The sequence below is a fragment of the Hevea brasiliensis genome, chromosome 1, assembly GCF_030052815.1.
Source record: "Hevea brasiliensis isolate MT/VB/25A 57/8 chromosome 1, ASM3005281v1, whole genome shotgun sequence".
NCBI classification, from domain to species: domain Eukaryota; kingdom Viridiplantae; phylum Streptophyta; class Magnoliopsida; order Malpighiales; family Euphorbiaceae; genus Hevea; species Hevea brasiliensis.
In genome coordinates this window covers 27,504,074-27,525,575 of record NC_079493.1, presented here as the reverse complement: position 1 = coordinate 27,525,575, position 21,502 = coordinate 27,504,074, and the positions used below count along the sequence as shown (strand labels likewise).

The 21,502-nt window shown below is 31.2% G+C and overlaps 1 protein-coding gene across 1 annotated transcript; it reads left to right on the top strand.

The window, feature by feature from the left end:
- The first annotated feature begins 5 nt into the window (after positions 1 to 5).
- LOC131183118 (rust resistance kinase Lr10-like) lies at positions 6 to 1,067 on the top strand. The gene has a single exon (XM_058153109.1). The coding sequence runs from the start codon at positions 6 to 8 to the stop codon at positions 1,065 to 1,067; it is 1,062 nt and encodes a 353-aa protein (XP_058009092.1).
- Positions 1,068 to 21,502: the final 20,435 nt, after the last annotated feature.

Genomic DNA, 21,502 nt, shown 5'->3' with positions numbered 1-21,502 from the left:
TATCAATGTATGATAACATTGAGGAATTTCTTCAAAGTCACAATAATCTCTTGCCAATTAGATACTCTTATTTTGCTATTAAAAAGATGACAAGAGGTTTTAAAGACAAATTGGGTGAAGGAGGTTATGGCCTTGTATATAAAGGAAAGCTTCGTAGCGGTCAATTGGTGGCAATAAAGATATTGGGTAAGTCTAAAGCTAATGGACAAGAGTTTATCAATGAAGTAGCTACTATTGGAAGAATTTACCATGTTAATGTGGTGCGCCTTATTGGATTTTGTGCTGAGAGATCGAAACGTGCTCTTATATACGAATTCATGCCTAATGGTTCCCTTGATAAATATGTATTTTTACGAGGGGGTAGCTCCCCAATAAAGATTAAAAACATGTATGAAATTTCCCTTGGAGTGGCTCGAGGCATTGAATATCTTCATCGAGGTTGTAACATGCAAATTGTGCATTTTGATATCAAGCCGCACAATATTCTTCTTGATGAAAGATTCATTCCAAAAATTTCAGATTTTGGACTTGCAAAGTTATGTCCACCACATAATGATGTTGTTTCTCTCACAGCAGCAAGAGGAACTTTTGGTTACATGGCTCCAGAGTTAATTAATAAAAATCTTGGAGGTGCATCTCATAAAGCAGATGTATATAGTTTTGGGATCTTATTGATGGAAATGGTTGGAAGAAGAAAGACCTTACATGCATCTACTGAGCATCTAAGCCAAATTTACTTTCCTTTATGGGCTTATGACAAACTCAGTAAAGGAAAGGATGTAGAATTGGGAGATGTATCAGATGAGGAAAAGAAAATAGCAAAGAAGATGGTTCTAATAGCACTATGGTGTACTCAATTGGAACCTGTTCATCGTCCTTCAATGCATGAAGTTATAAAAATGCTCGAAGGAGAGTTTGAAACCCTAGAAATGCCTCCAAAGCCTTTACTTTCAGTGCAAAACAAGCAAAAAGAGGATATTGAAATCGACATAAATCCAATAAGGTCAACAAATACACCAACAGGTAATTGTATGGATTCTGCTAGTCTCATTGCAAATGCATATTAAGCTATGTCTGTTGTTATCTAAAAATCTAATGTTATTGGTAAAGTTGTTATCTAACTCTAATATTATTGGTAAAACAAATTAAGTTGTCCTTGTGTATTATATATATAAGCATAATATAATACCGATTCCCTTCTCTGCTATTTTGATAATAATTTTTTTCTTTCATGCCATTGATGTAATTAAAACTCTTTAAAGTTTTTTAATGTTAAATTAATTAATTAAGTATTGTTTGAATAGAAATTAAATAGATGGATAACAATACGTTGCTCAAAATTTTTTTTTATGTTAATTAAGTTTTTTTTTACTATAGTTCAAATTTGAAACTTCATTATTTTCATGCAACTACCCTACAAAGGTGGAGCTCACATGTAGCAGATAGTGTATAAAATTTATTTTATTTGTCTAGGCACAAGACAAAAAAAAAAAAGATTTCCTTGTGTTTACTACCTTAATTAGTTAAAATTTCAAATATATACTCTCTTTGTAAAAAAAGTATTATTATAATTGTTAACAATTATTTTTTTTTATTAAAGTTCATTAATTAATTCTAAGTCACAAATGTAAAACTATATATCCTTTCCTATAGTTTGAAAGCATTTGTTGTTAATAGATGAAATTAAAATGGTTTTAAGTTATGGATTGAATTATACTATCTATCTTCATTGCATCTAGAATATTATGGGCTAATCATGATTTATTTTCAAGTTTTTAAACCTCACATGCCCCAACCTTAAGTTCAATAGTTTCTATTGTTTCAAACTTTATAACACCCCTTCAATTGTGCATGAAAGTTTTGCTGTAAATAAGTTTTAGATCTAATTAATTAATTTGTGTTACAAAATAATAACAATAAAAGATGAGAATATATAGAAAGAGAATGAAGAGAATTTCATTATATAGATGGAAAATTAATCCAGAAAAATAATCAATATAAGGCTAAGGAAACCCCATTTATAGCATACAAATAATATTCTAAGAGACATAATGTTCAATAGTCTATTAAATAAATTTACAGAGAAGATAAATGAATTCATCAGAAAAACAAATGGACATCCATCATAAACATAGATTTATAACACTCCCCCTTGGATGTCCATTTCACAAAGAATATGCCTCATTAAAACCTTACTAGGAAAAAGCTTAGTGGACCAAAAAAATCCTAGTGCAAGGAAAAAGAGTATATTATTCTTTTATAGAATACGCAATAAATATTGCCTCATTAAAAACCTTTACCAGGAAAACCCAGTGGGAAAAACCATAGTAAAGGAAATATAGTACAGTGCATATTAACTCCCCCTCATAAAGATGTCGCTTGAGATCTTTAAGTCTTTGCATCCCAATCTTGTTCACCAATTTTTTGAAACTTGCAATTGGAAGTGCTTTGGTGAGCAAATCAACAAAATTATCTCTTGAGCAAATTTGTTGAACATTAATTTTATCATTCTTTTGAAGATCATGGATGATGAAGAATTCTAGAGAAATATATTTTGTCTTGTCTCCTTTAATATATCAATCCTTTAACTGATTTATCATACAGTACTATCCTCATAAAAAATGGCTAGAACTTCCTTTTTAGCAGGTAGACCACATATACTTCGAATATGTTGAATTACTAATATCTCAACTAGACATATTCTCAACTTTTTTCATGAATTGCTAAAATTTCTGCATAGTTAAAAGAAGTAGCAAATATAATTTATTTTGTAAAATGCCATGAAACAATTATACCTTCACATGTAAATATATAACTTATTTGGGATCAACTATTATGTGGATCAGATAAATAACATGCATCTCCAAAATGAACCAAATCTTATTGTGACATGTTAGTATAATATAAGCTCATATCCATTGCATCTCAAAGATATCAAAATATATGCTTAACACCATTCCAATGACTTTGGATTGGAACAAAATTATATCTTGCTAACAAATTTATAGAAAAACGTATATCAGGTCGAGTATGACTAGTAAAATATATTAGTGCACCTATTGCACTAAAATATGGTACTTTAGAACCAAGGTTTTCCTCATCATTTCCTCAAAGTAAAAAATGATTCTTTTTCTTATCAATTGACCTAGCCACCATTGGTGAACTCAATGGATCGGCTTTATCCACATAGAATTGTTTTAATACGTTGGTTACATAAGTTGATTTATGAAAAAGATGTCATTTTTTGCAATGCTTGATCTGCAGGCCGAGATAAAACTTTATCTTCCTAAGGTCTTTCATTTCAAACTATTTTTTTCAAAATTTTACAATTTTAGAAACCTCTTCAAGTGTTCCAATAATGTTTAAATTATCAATATAAATTGTAACAATGGGCAATTCATACCCCAATGGACATATATAATCATTTTTATAGCATTCTTTCTACAAATATTCACTAAGGCGATTATACCACATACATCCATAATGCTTTAATCCACATGGAGCTTTATATAATTTAATTGAATAAAGTTCTCGAGAATTTGATTTTTGTGCTTCAGGCAACTTGAATCCTTTAGGGATTTTGATACGGATATTTTTATCAAGTGAGCCATATAAATAGGCAGTCACTACATTCATTAAAAACATTTTAAGGTTTTCAGGTATTGCCAGACTAAGCAAATATCAAAACATAATTACATCCACCACAAGAGAATATGTATCCTCTTAATTAATGCCAGTGCAATATGACATGCTTATATCTCATGATTTCAAGTTTCTCATTTCATTTTTTCATAAATCCATTTATATCCCACTGGCTAGACATCTTTTGGTGTTTGGATTACAAGGCCAAAAACTTTACGTTTCTTAAGTAAATTTAATTCTACCTTGATTGCATTATTCCATTTTGGCCAATCATTTCTATGTTTGCATTATTCTACAGACTTAGCTTTATGATCCTCATCATCCTTTACAATATTGAGCACTATATTATATAAAAATATCATCAATGTTTGTTCCATATCGGTTCCATCTTTGTCTTGACATGACATAATTTATCGAGATCTTTTCATTTTCATTACTTTCAACTACCTAAATTTCTTTTAGAAATTTATTAGTCATGTATAGGCTCTCTTCTTGAGTTTTCTCTACTAAGTTTGCTCTGCTATAGCTTGCTCTTTTGGAGCTTTCTTATTTGGGGTTTTGACCATCTTGAAATTTTGCTCCTTTTAGTTTTCGAGGATTTTTATCCATGGAACCAATAAGTCTACCACACTTCAAGTGTGCTATAAACTTATTAGCATAGGTAGTTTATGCAGTTTGTCCTTCAAAGACTTCAATTCTAATAGGAGTATTTGCAGTTGGTATATGACATTTAATTGTTGTCTTTGGGTCAGTGAATACATATGTCAATTGGTTAGCAATATTTTGCAAATGAATTATCTTTTAAACTTTTAGTTCACACTACCTAGTACGAGGATCAAGATGTGATAATGATAATTCTTGCAAAGTAATTTGCCTATCTAGCTACTTTTTTTCTCCCCCTAATGTCAGGAAAATTAATTCATCAAAGTGACAATTGACAAATTTGGCCATAAATAAATCTCATGCCAAAGGCTCAAGATATATAATTATAGATGGAGACTTGTACTCTGAAGGAGCGGAAGCATGAAAAACATAAGTTTAGATCATTGAATTCAAAATTTTTCATCTAGGGTCACATGCATCATGCAAGATTCATTTTTATCTATTTGATTTTAATGATAAACAGCATATTAAAACTCTTTTAATATGTTTTTGGATCTACATTTGCCATTTAAGATTTTAGAATTAACATATTAATTCATTAGAACCCTAGATTAGATCAAGAATAAGTGAACTAACCTTTTTGATGTACTGCAGTGTGTTTGGCACCTTTGGGATGCGCCTAGGACACCAGATGTTGTCCCTCTAGCTTGTCCACACCAAGATCACCAATGGCAGCCCTTGAACAGCTTCTAAAGCCTTTCCAATCAATTAGAAAATTAGGTTTTTCCTTTTGAGAGATTATAGATGTATACAGGACACTAGAAATGATTTCTAGTATTTTTAATTCAAGAGATTGTTGGCCAATCTCTTTGAATTCAAGAGATTGTTGGCAAATCTCTTTGAATTGATGAGAGTTGAAGAAGAAGAGACGGAGAGGCAACTAAGGGTGGCGGCACCTTTGTAAGAATGAGCAGATTGTATTTTTTTTAATTCATCCTTTCCCTTATATAGCTACGTCACCACTTAAAACCCTTGCCACATGTTACCTTCTGATTGGCTCTAGGTTTAATTGACCCAATCACATTGTGCCAAGTGTCAAACCTATGTTTAATCTTGACTTTGATCATCTTACATGATTAAAAGACATATGGCAAGCTTATGTATAGTGCCATGTGTCACCATCTCATGGTGCCACATGTCATCCAGTGAAATGACCAAAATACCCCTGTGTCTTAATTTTGAGTTCTTAACCCAAAATAATTATTTCTCTTCTTCTAATCAATTTATATCAAATATAAATTAATTAATTAATCTTTATTAATTAATTTCTCATAATTAAATTCATATTTAAACACTTTAAATATAAATTTAACTTATACTATACATCCAATAACCTAGATTTAGTTTCAAGCCATGCTAGAGACTTTGCAATCTAATTGCAAACCAAACCTATTTAATTAATCAATTAAACTCTTTAATTAATTAATTAAATCATATTTAATTTTGTGATTACTTGTGTGTATGTGTGTGACTTACTAGGCTCATCACTAATTGGCAATGAGACATGATATCAACTCTTAATATCACCAGAACTCTTTCTTATCATAAATGATTTCTCTAAATCATTTTATGCAACTCATAGACTATGGTTAACACCTAGCATAGCATGCCATAGCCACCCAATCAGTAATAAGGTTTACCTTAAATGAACCTATAATCATATGTTACCATGCACTAGAATCTCTCTGTTACAAAATTCCAATTCGAGCTGGAGTCATGGTTTATGTCAAACCCCATTTGCTATGAATATTATATTCTCTTTTAATTCTAGTTCTTGATTAAAAAGATTTTCTCATCAGAAACTCTTTTCTGATTAAATCTATCTGTCCTAGCCAGGAACTTGAAACATCAAGAATAATTAAATGAACATAGGATTTTATCCCTATTTACTTAGGGTAACAGATTCCATCTTGATCAACACCTACATCCATATATAACTAGTAGGAGCCAACACATGCCCATATACCCATACACAGTATAAGTATGAAAGCAGTATCAAACTCAAACCACCTATATACAAGATAACTGTGTTATCTCAGGTTTAAAGATTATATGCACTGATATGATTTATGACAATGCATTGAAAAGAGTAAACTCCATGTGCTTGTCATAAGTGTCACTGATTCGACCTACTTATCATGTATAAGGGCCTATCATGTTTGTTATATGGCATGAGACTCACCATTCCATCTTATTTATATCTCATATAAATACATTGGGAACAAACATGAATACAATCTTTTTAGATAAGTCATGTCCTGTGTGAAGTATCCTCAATTGTGAACCAATTTATGATACTTTGTGTTAGAAATACTGTCACTCATATTCTTAACAACTTAAGAATAGAATTTCTAACAAAATATCAATAGACCTTTTCTATTACACATAAATATATTATGTAAACGAAAAAGTAAAAATGCCTTTTGTTAATAAAAACATGTACAAAATACATACTAAATGATATGCTCTAGGGCGTACTACTAACAATCTCCCACTAGCACTAGAGTCATTCATTACAATACCTTAGACCCATCTTCTTAAGATGTCGGTCTAACTGAGCTTGTGACAAAGGCTTAGTGAATGGATTTTCAACTGGATTTTCAGCTGATGCTATTTTCTGCATGGCTACATCGCCTTGCCCAACTATATCTCTGATAATGTGGTAGCGCCTTTCTATGTGTTTGGATTTCTGGTGAGACCGGGGTTCCTTATATCCAAAGCGACTTCTTTTACAAAGATTCGATGCAAAGAATATACTCATCCTCTGTAGTGGAATCTGCAGTCATACTCTGTTTGGAACTCTTCCAACTGACTGCACCTCCATTACAAATGAACACATACCCAGAGGTAGACTTTCTATCATCGATATCTGATTGGAAATCAGAATCAGTATAACCATCCAATTGCAAGTCACCACCTCCATAAATCAAGAATAAATCCTTAGTTCTTCTCAAGTACTTAAGGATATTCTTGATAGCTATCCAGTGTTCCAAACTTAGATTGGATTGATACCTGCTAGTCAAACTAACAGCATATGCGATATCCAGCCTAGTACACAACAAAGCATACATCAAACTTTCAATAGTCGAAGCATATGGAATCCTGGCCATTTTATCTCTTTCTTCAGGTGTCTTTGGAGACATCTCTTTAGAAAAGTGGATACCATGTCTCATTGGTAACAATCCTCTCTTGGTATCAAGCATGTTAAACCTCTTTAACATCTTTTTCAAGTATAGACTTTAGGATAAACCAATTATTCTTTTCGCTCTATCTCTATAGATGTGAATCCCAAGAATATAGGTTGCCTCCCCTAAGTCTTTCATGGAGAATGTATTTGATAACCATACCTTTACAGTTGTCAACATACCTGTGTCATTACCCATCAATAAAATGTCATCCACATATAAGATAAGGAATGTGATTGCACTATCACTAACCTTCTTATATACACATGGCTCATCCTCATTTTTTATAAAACCAAATGACTTAATGGCTTCATCAAAATGGATGTTCCAACTCCTTGAAGCTTGTTTTAACCCATAAATGGATCGCTTTAGCTTGCGCACTCATGAAAATGTTTTCTTCAATGTATCGATTGAGAAAAAAAAATTGTTTTGACATCCATCTGCCAAATCTCATAATCATAGTATGCAGCTATTGCTAATAAAATCCTAATTGATTTAAGCATGGTAACAGGTGAGAAAATCTCCTCATAGTTGATTCCTTGGCTTTGGCGAAACCCTTTCGCTACTAGCCTTGCTTTGTAGATCTGTACCTTTCCATCAAAACCAATTTTCTTCTTAAAAATCCATTTGTTCCCTATAGGTATAATACCTTCAGTTAGGTCAATAAGATCCCAAACTTGATTCTTATACATGGAATCAATCTCGAATTTCATAGCATCAATCCATTTTGAAGAGTCTATATCTGATATAGCTTCTTCATAGGTAAGTGGATCATCTCCATGATCTACTTCTTCATGAGTAGATAATTCTTATTCTTCTTCATGAAGGAAACCATATCTCACTGGTGGATGAGATATCCTGGTTAATCTACAAGCAACAACTGTAGATATTTCATCAATAGGTGTAGGTTGACTAGATGGATCTATATCCATCTGATATGTTGGTTGGTCAGAATTCTCCAATTCTAACTCTATTTGCCTTTCTTTGCCTCCTTCTTGAACAAACTATTGTTCAAGAAATGTAGCATCTCTACTTACCACAACCTTTTGTGATGTAAGCAAATAAAATTAATATCCAAAACTATCTTTTGGATATCTAACAAATCGACCCTTTTCTGATATGGTTTTCAATTTATCAGTGTTCAGCTTTTGATATAAGCTGGACAACGCCAAATCTTAACATGCTTAAGACTTGGTTTTCTTCCATGCCATATCTCATAAGGTGTGGAAGATACTGATTTTGATGGAATCCTATTCAGAATATACAAAGCTGATTCTAATGCATATCCGCAAAAGGAGATTGGCATATCAGTATAGCTCATCATACTATGTACCATATCCAATAGGGTATGATTTCTCCTTTCAGATACACCATTCATCTATGATGTTTCTGGAGGAGTTAACTGGGAAACAATGCCATGTTCTTTCAAGTATTCATCAAATTCAGTACTCAAGTATTCACCTCCTTGATCTGATCGAAGAGCTTTAATACTTTTCCTGTTTGATTTTCTACTTCAGATTTAAATTCTTTGATCTTTTCAAAGGATTTATGTTTGTATTTCATCAAATACAAATACCCAAACCTTGATTTATCATCAGTAAAGGTAATAAAGTAATGAAAACCATCTCTAGCCATTTCCTTAAATGGACCACATACATCACTATATATTAGATCCAAAATATTTTCAGCTTTTAGTCCTTGTCTAATAAAGGGTGTTCTAGTCATTTTGTCTTGAAGGCAAGATTCACAAGTTGGAGTAGGCTCAGAGCCCAATGAGGATAAAATCCCCATTTTCTCCAGTTTTGCAATCCTATCTTCTGCAACATGACCTAACCTTAAGTGCCAAATATATTTTGAACTCGAGTTGATTTTCATCATGGCATTGCATTCTTTTAGATCACTTGCATTCAATTTGTGTTTGTCATTATTATCCAAATAATAAAGACCATCATTCATATAACTCGAGCCAACATATTTATTTCCAAAATAAATATTGTAAACATCATCTGTGAACTGAAATTCATAGCCATTTCTAGTCAAACTAGATATAAAAATGATGTTCTTAAAAGCATCAGGTACATATAGAATATTATCCAAACACAAAACTTGTCCAGACATATAAAAAATTTAGATCCTGTGGCTAAAGCTTCAATAGTTGAGCCATCGCCAATCTGGAGTCTAACATCTCGAGAACGCAAGCTATTATTGTGTGCTATACTCTGGGCAGTTCCTATTCTAGTGCCCATCATTCTGGCAGTGGAAACACTTTCCTTTGCCTCCATCAACTATGGTCTTCCCTTTCTGTTTAGCTAACTACTTAGAAGGACCAGGAATTTGAGGTTTCTTTTTCTTATTGTCCTTCTTGTTGTTGGACTTTCCGGCAGAAGAAGATGCAATCAAAGCTACCTCCTTTCCTTTATTGCCTGGCATATTCTTTTAGACAATAACCAGCATGTTGAGTAAACCAGCCAAGGTGCATTCCTGTTTAGTCATATGGAAATTTGTCACAAAATTCCCAAATGACTCAGGACGGGACTGAAGGATCAAATCCGTCTATAGTTGGAAATTCATGTTGAAGTCAAGATGTTCCAACTGCTCAATCAGCCGAATCATCTTGTGGACATGATCCCCAACATTCTGTCCCTCAGACATCCTCATGCTGAACAGCTGTCTAGATATCTCATACCTAGCATTCCTGCTGTGCTCATCATACAACTCTTATAGGTGAAAAAGAATCTCACTCGCACTCTGCATGTTCTCATGCTGCTTCTGTAACTCATTACTCATAGAAGCAAGCATGTAACACTTGGCTCTCATATCATGCTCCTTCCACTTGTCTAAAGTTTCATGTTCCTCTTGAGTGGCCTCTGGAGGTAAGGGACCAGGAACATTTGAGTCTAGAATATATCCTATATGTTCAAGGTTTAGGACAAGTTTCAAATTTCTTAGCCAATCAGATAGATTAGGTCCTGTCAACCTATTACGATCAAGTATGCTTGCAAGGATATTGGATGGTAGTGGTTGTGGTGTGCTCATTATTATCAAAAAATTAACTGTAGAAAATAACTAGATTAATTAGTAAATATATCATGTAATTAACCAAATTGATTATGGTCTTTTAATCAAATTGGTCCTCCCACTAACTTAGCGAATCCTACACTTCCAAAGTAGAAAACGGAAATCCTAGTTGGATGGATTTCTAGTGGATGATTGAATTCTTATAATCTTATTGATCATCCTCAGGTACATCCATTATTGGAATTACAATAAACTATAAGTGAGCAACTCCTTGCCCATCACATCTCATGTGAGGTTCAATTCTTTACCTAGCCCCTAATGCTCAAAATCTTAGGTACATCCATAATTGACTTATCTTGCATTAGTTAAGTTGATCCCATTAAGCCAGTAAACATGCAAATAATTTTAATGTCCTCAGGTACATCCAATATTGGCTACCAAACCATTTACATATTTACAACATCTCATGCTTAACAATTGCTCTTAAGAAAATCTCTTAAATTAATTGCATCATATGCAAGTATTTAAAATTTCTTAAAATAATTGCCCCAATAGAGGGCCCATGTTATCATTACTTTAATTATACCATTTCTAACTTAATCAGTTGTTTGGAAGATTTTGTGGTCATCCTAATTACTATTAAGGTCTCACTTTGCACATTATCCAATTAGCATGCATATATCATATACTTGCATACATTCCCATACATCTCTTGCTTTCATGGATAATAAATAAATATGGTATGATCATGGACTTTTCTAAGGGATTCAATTCTGAGCCACCAAGAATTGAATCAGGGCATTCCTAGGTGCATTTCATTCATTCATATTACAAGAGTGCTGAAGGAGTATATAATCAACATTTGATCTTGAATTCCTCCCACTGGTCCCACCAATGCTCTTGACCTCCTTGATCTTCTTGCAATCCAATTACATAGTAATCCTTGGCATACCAAGGTGAATTTACAAGAACTAAATAAATGAAATTACAACCCAAAAAATATTATAACCTTTATAATATATGCCCAAAATAAATTAAAATAAATTAATTAATTTACAACCCAAAGAAACATAAAAGAAATAAATCCAATTACATTGGTCTTTTATAGTCCATGATCATCCATCATGCATATCACTATTTAACAATTAAATAAAACATACATACTTAAAATAAATTGAATATCTCATATTCAACTTAAAAATCTAGATTTGAATATGATTCAAACAAATTTAAAAATTCATATTTGAATCACATTCAAACAAATTTAATTGTGTGATTATATTTCTAATTAAACAGTTTAATTAGACATAAAATGGGCCTTAGATCATACAACACTTGCACATACAACACCCATCAATTACCATGCGCACCATGGTGCAACCAAGCATGTCGCCACTTTTTCTTTTGCAACCAGCAATGAAACAATCATCTCATGATCAAATCACACAATTAAATCATATAATCATTAATCTAAATGGCAAATATAGTGGCTCTGATACCAATTGAAGGAGCGAAAGCATGAAAAACATAAGTTTAGATCATTGAATTCAAAATTTTTCATCTAGGGCCACATGCATCATGCAAGATTCATTTTTATCTATTTGATTTTAATGATAAACAGCATATTAAAACTCTTTTAATATGTTTTTGGATTTACATTTTCCATTTAAGATTTTAGAATTAACAGATTAATTCATTAGAACCCTAGATTAGATCAAGAACAAGTGCACTAACTTTTTTGATGCACTGCAGTGTGTTTGGCACCTTTGAGATGCGCCTAGGACACCAGATGTTGTCCCTCTAGCTTGTCCACACCAAGATCACCAATGGCAGCCCTTGAACAGCTTCTAAGGCCTTTCCAATCAATTAGAAAATCAGGTTTTTCCTTTTGAGAGATTATAGATGTATATAGGACACTAGAAACGATTTCTAGTATTTTTAATTCAAGAGATTGTTAGCAAATCTCTTTGAATTGATGAGAGTTGAAGAAGAAGAGAGGGAGAGGCAACCAAGGGTGGTGGCACCTTTGTAAGAATGAGCAAATTGTATTTTTTAAATTCATCCTTTCCCTTATATAGCTAGGTCACCACTTAAAACCCTTGCCACATGTCACCTTCTGATTGGCTCTAGATTTAATTGACCCAATCACATTGTGCCAAGTGTCAAACTTATATTTAATCTTGACTTTGATCATCTTACATGATTAAAAGACATATGGCAAGCTTATGTGTAGTGCCATGTGTCACCATCTCATGGTGCCACATGTCATCCTGTGAAATGACCAAAATACCCCTGTGTCTTAATTTTGAGTTCTTAACCCAAAATAATTATTTCTATACAGGACACTAGAAACGATTTTTAGCATAGTCGACATATATTTCCAACCACCTTTGAGGGCCCATCTTAGTGCGTTGTGGTGGAGCAACTGGAACAAACACCACACATAAAAAATTCTTAGATAGAAAAACTTGGCTCCTAACCCAAAACCAATTGTAAAGGGGAGAACTTGTGATAAGATATTGGCATGATGTGTATAAATGCTGATGCATGCAAAATAGCATGTGCCCAAATAAAAATAGGGAGTTTTGTTCTCATAAGTAATGGCTTTATAATAATTGCAATTGTTTAACAAATGATTCTGTCAGACCATTTTATATATGAGCTATAGGATGTTCAATAGCTATTCCAATCAACATGCAATAATCATTAAAAGTCTAAGAAGTAAATTTACCAACATTTTTAACACGAATTGTCTTAATTGGATAATCAAAAAAATATGCTCGCAAGCAAATTTATTGCATAAGCAATCTTAAAAATGCCAAAATGCAAGATGATAGTAAAGACACATGGGATCATCTAGTTAATGCATCAATTAAAACTACTAAACATCTGAATGATCCATATGGTGGATGTATAAAGCCACACGTATCACCTTGAATACATTCTAAAAATGCAAGAGATTCAAATTCAATTTTAGATGATGATGGCCTAATAATTAATTTTCCTTAAGAATAAGCAGCACATGAACTGACCACATGAATTATTAATTTTTCGCATCATAATTGATCTAGGATGGCCCAACCAATCAAGCCAAACAATAAAGTTACTTTAATTAGTAAATTTTGGGTTTACATTAATAAACTTCAAGTTTATTATAGCATTTGTTTCAATAATAGCAAATTTTGTGTAGTACAACTCAAAGGACAAAGAGGGTAATTTTTCAACAAACATTTCTTCCCAAAAATAATAACAATAATGTAAAGATACTCTATATTTCCCTTATTCATTGTCTTAATATGATATCACTTAAATCAAATATCTATAAGACTTAATAAATTCCTTTGAGATTTAGGGGAGAATAAGGTATCATTTATCCCTCTAGGTAATAATATATTAGCTCTTCTAGATCATAGCTCTTCCCGAGCCTTTATCAATTTTGAACTACCAAATATCGTATTGATATTGTCTGCTATACATATATCTTTATCATTAATAGCATATTTTCTTCATAAATAAGAGAAATATAAATATAATAAGAAAACTAATAAAATAATATATGGAAACAAATTAATTTAAAAATAATATTATGTATAAAATTCTAAGACCATAACAAAAGCATGTAATATAAAAAAATAAAACCTAAGAATTACTTATTCTTAAATATTTCCATTATTAACCATATGGTTAATATTTCCTCCAGGGAAAAATTAACATCTAAATGTGTTGTATATTTCCTTCAGAGAAAAATGAACATCTAAATATGTTGTTTCAACTTAGCCATGGTCAAAATCATTATGCTAGCATAACATTCATTTTTTATATTTTTCTATTTCTTTCATCCCGATTTTACCATTCCGGTGTATCTACCATTTCTCACTATTATGCCACTTCCGGTGGTAAGATATATCTGTCACTTTCAGTGGTGAGATGTAATATTATGGTTAGAATATTAATTATTATGACCACCACGATTGTGAAAATTATGTTGATTTTGACCATGTCCACGTCCACTGCCATGATTATGTTCACAAATTTTATTTAATCTTGTCGCATTCACTTTAGGGAATGGAGCATAATCAGATGGACGAGTTTCATGATTTTTTAATATTATTTTGTCACTTCTAGTGGTGATATATTTTTCAATAATAACTTCTTTATTTTGTATTACCATAAGAAGACATAAATTAATTCAAAGTAGTTCTTGAAACCCTTTTCATGGTATTGCTACTATAGGAGCATATTTGAGGCATGAAAAATAGATAATGTTTTTTTTTAATATATTCTTATCAATAATTTGTTCTCCACATAATTTTAATTAAGAACTTATTCATAATTGAGTTATAATCAATAAACTCTTCTGGATTTCAAATGGATCTTATACCATATGATATTTAACTTACACCACTTTTTGGTGGTTATATTTTTCTTGCAAAGTCTTTTGTTGTAAGATATTTAACTTTCATAAAAATAATAATAATAATAATAATAATAATAATAATAATAATAATAATAATAATAATAAAAGACATATTATTAAATGAATTTCAACATATAATATCCATGACAAATAGTTCCTACCTATAATATCAAAAGTCTAAAATTCAAATTTTGACAAATTTGATGTATTATCATAAAGAATTCAAGGTTAGAAACAAAGAAACAATTATTATTGATAAAAGATCAATAACAAAATTACCTTAAAGAACTTTTAGTAATTTCTTGATTTGCATAACAATATTTCCTTCTAGCCAGGTTATTGTAAGCCATCAGCTGTCCAATTGTCCCGCCTTAGTGCTTTTGAAATCATAGATAAGAAAACATGAAACCTATGTATGGTTGAGGCTAGAGACTCATGCTGATAATGTGCTAGAAAATAACAACAATAAAAGATAAGAACATATAAAGAGAGAATGGAGAGAATTTCATTATATAGATGGAAAATTGGGAATTGTTTGATCATCTTTCTCCGAGAAAGGGGCAAAACATAATTAACTTGAATTAACGACAGTTATTCAAAATCTTAGTGAAAGACTAGATTTGTTATCTTATGTTTGCTTTTCGTGAAAAAAATACCACTTGTAGTGGAGGGTTTCTTTCGACGCATGCAATTTCTTTTCCGTCAAGACATCCCACAATTTGCACTTGAATTCCTTTTGTATCTATCTATTCAGTTAATTCAATAGCTTTTTTCATTGCTTTGCGAGAATCCGAAAAGATAATCACTATAGGGTTAAGGAAACCATATTTATAACATACAAATTATATTCCAAGAGATATTATGTTAAACAGTCTATTAAATAAATTTACGAAGAAGATAAATGGATTCATCAGAAAAACAAATGGACATCCATAATAAATATGGATATAACAATTTAACTTTTTTTTAATTTAGTTTAGATTTTTTTGTTTTTATGATGTGGCTCGCAAATTTGGCATGTATTCTTTAACCTAAAAATAATATTCCTTTCTCTTAAATTATCCAATTATGCTATATTCTTAACCACTTTCTCCCTTTAACAAATTCTAACTCACCAATCACAATCTAAATTCAATAAATTCAAAGTATCACCACAAAATAGGATAAATTTTGATAACTATCCCTGAACTTATCTAGTTGTAATATTACAGTCCCTCAACTTAAAAATGTAACATAAAACCCCATCAACTTTCAAATTTTGCACAGTAAAATCCCTCTAATCTCCAATTAATTACCAGTTTTTTAGTTAGACGGTGACCTGGACAATTCCAGCATGGAGCTTAGACAGTATTTCTCTTTTCTCTCTCAAGTCATGTGTAAATTGAATCATTTTTCTCTCTATAGACAGAATAATTTTTCATGCGTAAAGAGAATAATTTTACACTTTGCAAAAGAGATGAGAAAGAAATGTTGACTAAGCGTCATGCAGGAGTTATTCATATCAGTTTCTAACTGTGCAAAATTTGAAAGTTTAGGAGGTTTTATGTTACATTTTAAAATTAAAGGACTATAGTGTTACAACTATATAAGTTCGGGGACAGTTATTGAAATTTATCCCCACAAAATCAATAAACCCTAATAATTTCTAAATTAATAAACCCAAATTTAAAAAAAAAATAACAAAAACATTACATATACCTCATTTGGTTACTTAAGAGCTCCCATGCAAATAACTAATGTAGCAAAACATCAATAACAATATGAGAGTAAATATAAAATTGCACTACCTTATAAATTTTATATTCTTTTCTATTTCATTTTTTAGTTGCTAGGCATATACAAAATCATTCTCCACTATTAACCCTTGTTTGAGTATTTACAATGAATATATTATATCATTTCCCAATAGAATCATGTACCCCAAAAGTTAAAGTACACATTATACAATTCCCACTTCTTTACTTAGGGATGAAATCATGTACCATATCATTCCCCCAATTTTTTTAATGGTCTCTTCCCTCTTGTTTACTTTCTTAATAACTCCATATTTTATATTAGATGGTTCTATATTTAACATCCCATGCCACAATATAAGTAAGATATAATGCATCAAATTAAATTAGCATTTAATTATATCATTCATATGCATCATGGTTTAACATTCATGTAAGAGTATAAGTATTAGCATAATTATTCATTCATAATGCATGATATGCAAATATAGTAATATTGATGCATTCAAGGGCAAAAGCCAATGTAACCAGGGGCCACCAAAACTTTTTTATTTTTTAAATTACTTATAAAGGTGGTCCATTCTCCCAACATTCTAAACCCCCCAATTCCCAAAATTTAAAAAGAGATGGGTCCATAAGTAACAAAAATTTATATTATATTAAAACTTTCTGTTACAATAACACTATTAACAATCCTAAATTGAATAAGATTCCTAAATAGTTTATAATACATGCAAAACCCTTATAAATAAAAGAAGGTTTAGTCTATAAATATATGAACGCAATAGTCAACACTTTGGCAAAAAAAAAAAAATGCAACACAAGAACAAGAAAGCAAAACAAGTTAAGATATTGATAATTTGCAGAATAGAGTGAAACAATCTCATTCAGGTAAAATTAAAATTATTTTCTTTTTTATTTTTAATTTATTTGTTTATAATTATTTATTTATTTTTTGATTGATTTATTTATTTATTTAATAGATACAAGTTTCTAATTAAGGAAAATAAATTTGCATTGATAATTACTTTCACAATTATAAATTTAAAAATTGTTCACAATCAAGTATTATTAATGCTATCATTGATTTTGGGGTCGCCGGATGAGAGATTTTAGATCTTTGAATTGCCTGAAATCAATAACAGAGTGAGACCAATGGTTGTTTAGTAGCCACTTTGATGCTCAAATCAATGAGGGTTTTAAAGTATAATGGCAGTGACACAATATTTCTGCTAGAGTGTGAAAATGTACCTAAGTAGGCTCAATAGAATAAGACTAAAACTTTTAGGTAACAAAAATTTATATTAAATTAAAACTTTTCTATTACAATAACACTATTAATAATCCTAAATAGAATAAGATTCCTAAATAGTTTATAATACATAGAAGAAGGTTTAGTTTATAAATATATGAACGCAACAGTCAAAACTTTGGCCAAAAGAAACTCAACACAAGAACAAAAAAGCAAAATAAGTTAAGATATTAATAATTTACAAAATAAAGTGAAAGCAATCTCATTCAGGTAAAATTAAAATTTTTTTCTTTATTATTTGTAATTTATTTATTTATAATTATTTATTTATTTCTTGATTAATTAATTAATTTATTTAATGGATAAAAGTTCCTAATTCAAGAACAAAAATTTGCATTGATAATTGTTTTCACAATTATAAATTTGAAAGTCGTTCACACTCAAGTAAGTATTATTGATGCTGTCGTGGATCTTTAAGTCACCGAATGAGAGATATTAGGTCTTTAGATTGCCTAAAATCAATAACAAAGTGAGACTAACGGCTGTTTGGCGGCCACGCCGATGCTCAAATCAAGAGGGTTTCAGACTATAATGACAATGAAATAATATTTCTGCTAGAGTGTGAAAAACGTACCTAAGTTAGCGTTGAAGGCCTATTTATAAGGTGATAGGAGATATTCTAACATGATACTCGAGATTCTATTAACCAATCCTAAGATTTTTTTTTGTTGTATGCAATAGAATAGTATTGTCAGTGTGATTCTTAGCAAGGATCACGCTTAAATGTACTTACAGTGAAAAAACTTATCAATCTCTATGAGCTTGAAGATGGTCAACTTGAACTCACTTGGTCTATAGATAAACTCGATGCACAAGTACAGATCGGATGAACTCGACCCACTAGAGATTGATGGCTGGACTATATTATTAGCCTCCAATAGTTTGAATTTTTAGGTTCAAAGATCATAATGACATGACCCTTGAGGCCCATGATGCCATGTGTTTCTTAGTTATGATATCATTGGTGACATGTGTAGCTATGCCTTAGGAGCCTAAAATATCCCTTGTACGATTTTGGCATTAGAGACTCGTTTTGGCTCTTCATTTGAAATTTGGGCATTAAATGTTGCCTCTATATATACCCCATTTCATGAAAGAGCTTCATTTTGCTTCACTTAGCATCTGAATTCATTTTCCTCTTGTTTTCTTTTCACTGCAATTTTGCTCTGATGAGGTTTTGATGAATCTTTTACTAGCATTTTTCAAGTTAAATGTAAACACTATATTTGACTTCCTTTTACCTCTTTTTCTTCTTATTTTCTAGTTTTCGACTTCAATATAAATGAAGAAGGCAGTCAAAGTGTGAGTGCCCCATTGACAGGTTACTCATGGAATCCAAATGAGGAGGAGGTAGAGGTGGATATGAGTTCATCTAGGACAAAATTTGATGTTGAGGTGATTAATTCTGCCTCCATTAGGAATAAAGTGATCAAAGATGAGATTAAAGAGATCATCTAAGCTCAAATAGAGATTCCCCAAACTCAAAGAGTTATAAACACCACAACTAGCACTAGCAGAAGAGGTGCCTCCAAGAAACCGTCCTTTGAAAGTTTAGCCATCGATGAAGTGCCTTATGTTCTCACTAATGCAGATCTCCAAAATATTAGCAAAGACATCCACTTTTTAAGTGATTAATTTGAGTTAACAAGATGCCACAAAGACTTTCATGCTAATCATGACTTTAAGGAGGAAGATCAGATCATTGTATATGAAGAACAACCGAAAACTGGTCTCTAATTTCCTCTAAACCCTCTTATCATCAGCATGTTGAACAACCATCAAATTTGTATAACACAACTTCATCCAAACTCATGGAGAACATTGGTGGCCTTTAATGGATTGTGCCAAGCTAAAAATTTAGTCCCAATTAAAAAGATGTTCATCAATCTATATCTACTTAGCACAAGGAAGAATGAAGAATAGTTAACATTGGTAAAAAGAGCAATGGTAAATAAAGTAGCCAACTGGAAAAGGTGTTTGCTAGTTTATAAAGTAGCTAGTGTTGTTTTAAATATTTTCAATGAAATAAAAAAGTAAACAAAGTCATTATAAAATTCTAAAAAGTAATGGTAATTGATATAGTTAAGCAATAATAGGTTCCAAGTTAAGACATCCATTGATGTGATACATTAGTTTGTCTTTCAAAGTTACACTTTAAGAGGTCATGATGAAACCCCTGACTCAAAAAATCTTAGTAATTTTCTATAATTAGTCGAACTTTTAGCTTCATGCATTAACAAAGTAGCCAATGTTGTTTTAAATAATGCTCCTATTCATGCCAGATATACTTCTCCTACAATTAAAAGGGAGATTTGAGTGTGTTTGCAAATAAGGTGCGGGATAAGATTCATATTGATAGTGGAAATTCTAAATTTTGTATCATTATTGAAGAAACAGGTAATGAGGCTAAGAGAGAGAAAATGACTACTGTCTTGAGATTTGTTAATGAAGATGGTTTCATGAAAGAATGTTTTTTCAATCTTGCTCATGTTAAAGATACATCTGCTTAACTCTTAAAAATGAAACATATGTTATTCTTTCTCATCATACTCTTGATATTCAGAATATTCGTAGACAAGAAAATGGTAGTGCTAGTAATATGTGTGGCAAGTGGAAAGGTTTGCAAAAATTATTTCTCAATGACTACCCCAAAGCATATTATGTGCATGGTTTAGCCCACCGATTATAGTTAGCATTGGTTACTATATTGATATGTATTTTCCATAAGTGCACAAGCTATATCAATTAATAAAGTAATGAGTAAAGTATCGTTCCCATGAGGAATTGTATTTAAGTACTAGATTATGGTTGTTTCGATTATTTAGACTAATAATAGTTGATATGGAAATCAAAGTAATTTAAATGCAGCAATTTTAATGGTAACTAAAGAAAATATGCAATGGGCAAAGTAAATAAAATTTTAAATCATGCAAAATTTAACTAAATTAACAATAGGTAATAGGTAAGCAAGAACAAAGTTAATTGATCATAAAAGTGGTTCCAAAGTTTGGGTTCATGCTTTAAACCAAATAAGACTTGGCTAGGTTCATCCGATTTTTAAGAAAATCCATGGTTTGAAGGTAGCTAATTCTAATCTCCTTTGATTTCTTTCTCAAACAAACCAAAGAGTATTTTAAGAAAACCAAATCCCACTCTCGTATGATGTTTGATTTACCCCAAACCCATTAGGAAACCCTCTTAATCCCTAGATTATCTCTAACCCTAGGTAATTAAGTTCAAAATCTTGATTATCTATGAATGATTTTCACCTCTCAATTTTCAATCAAAGATTAAAAACTATACCCGGTGGGATCCAACACTAGGCAAGTTAATAAAGTATACAAGGAATGAATCAAAACTCTTAAATATCATAAATCTAAATAAAATCCATCCAAATCCACAAATTAATTTAAAACATTACAACCCAACTCTGAAATCTTGGAAAATCTAGTCACTCATAATAATATTTACAATAGAAAATGATAAAATAAATGAAAGAAACATAAAATGGAGCTAAGAGTAGAAAAACCCA

Coding starts and splice junctions, on each gene's coding strand:
- LOC131183118 (XM_058153109.1), top strand. CDS start 6: ATGTATGATAACATTGAGGAATTTCTTCAAAGTCACAATAATCTCTTG.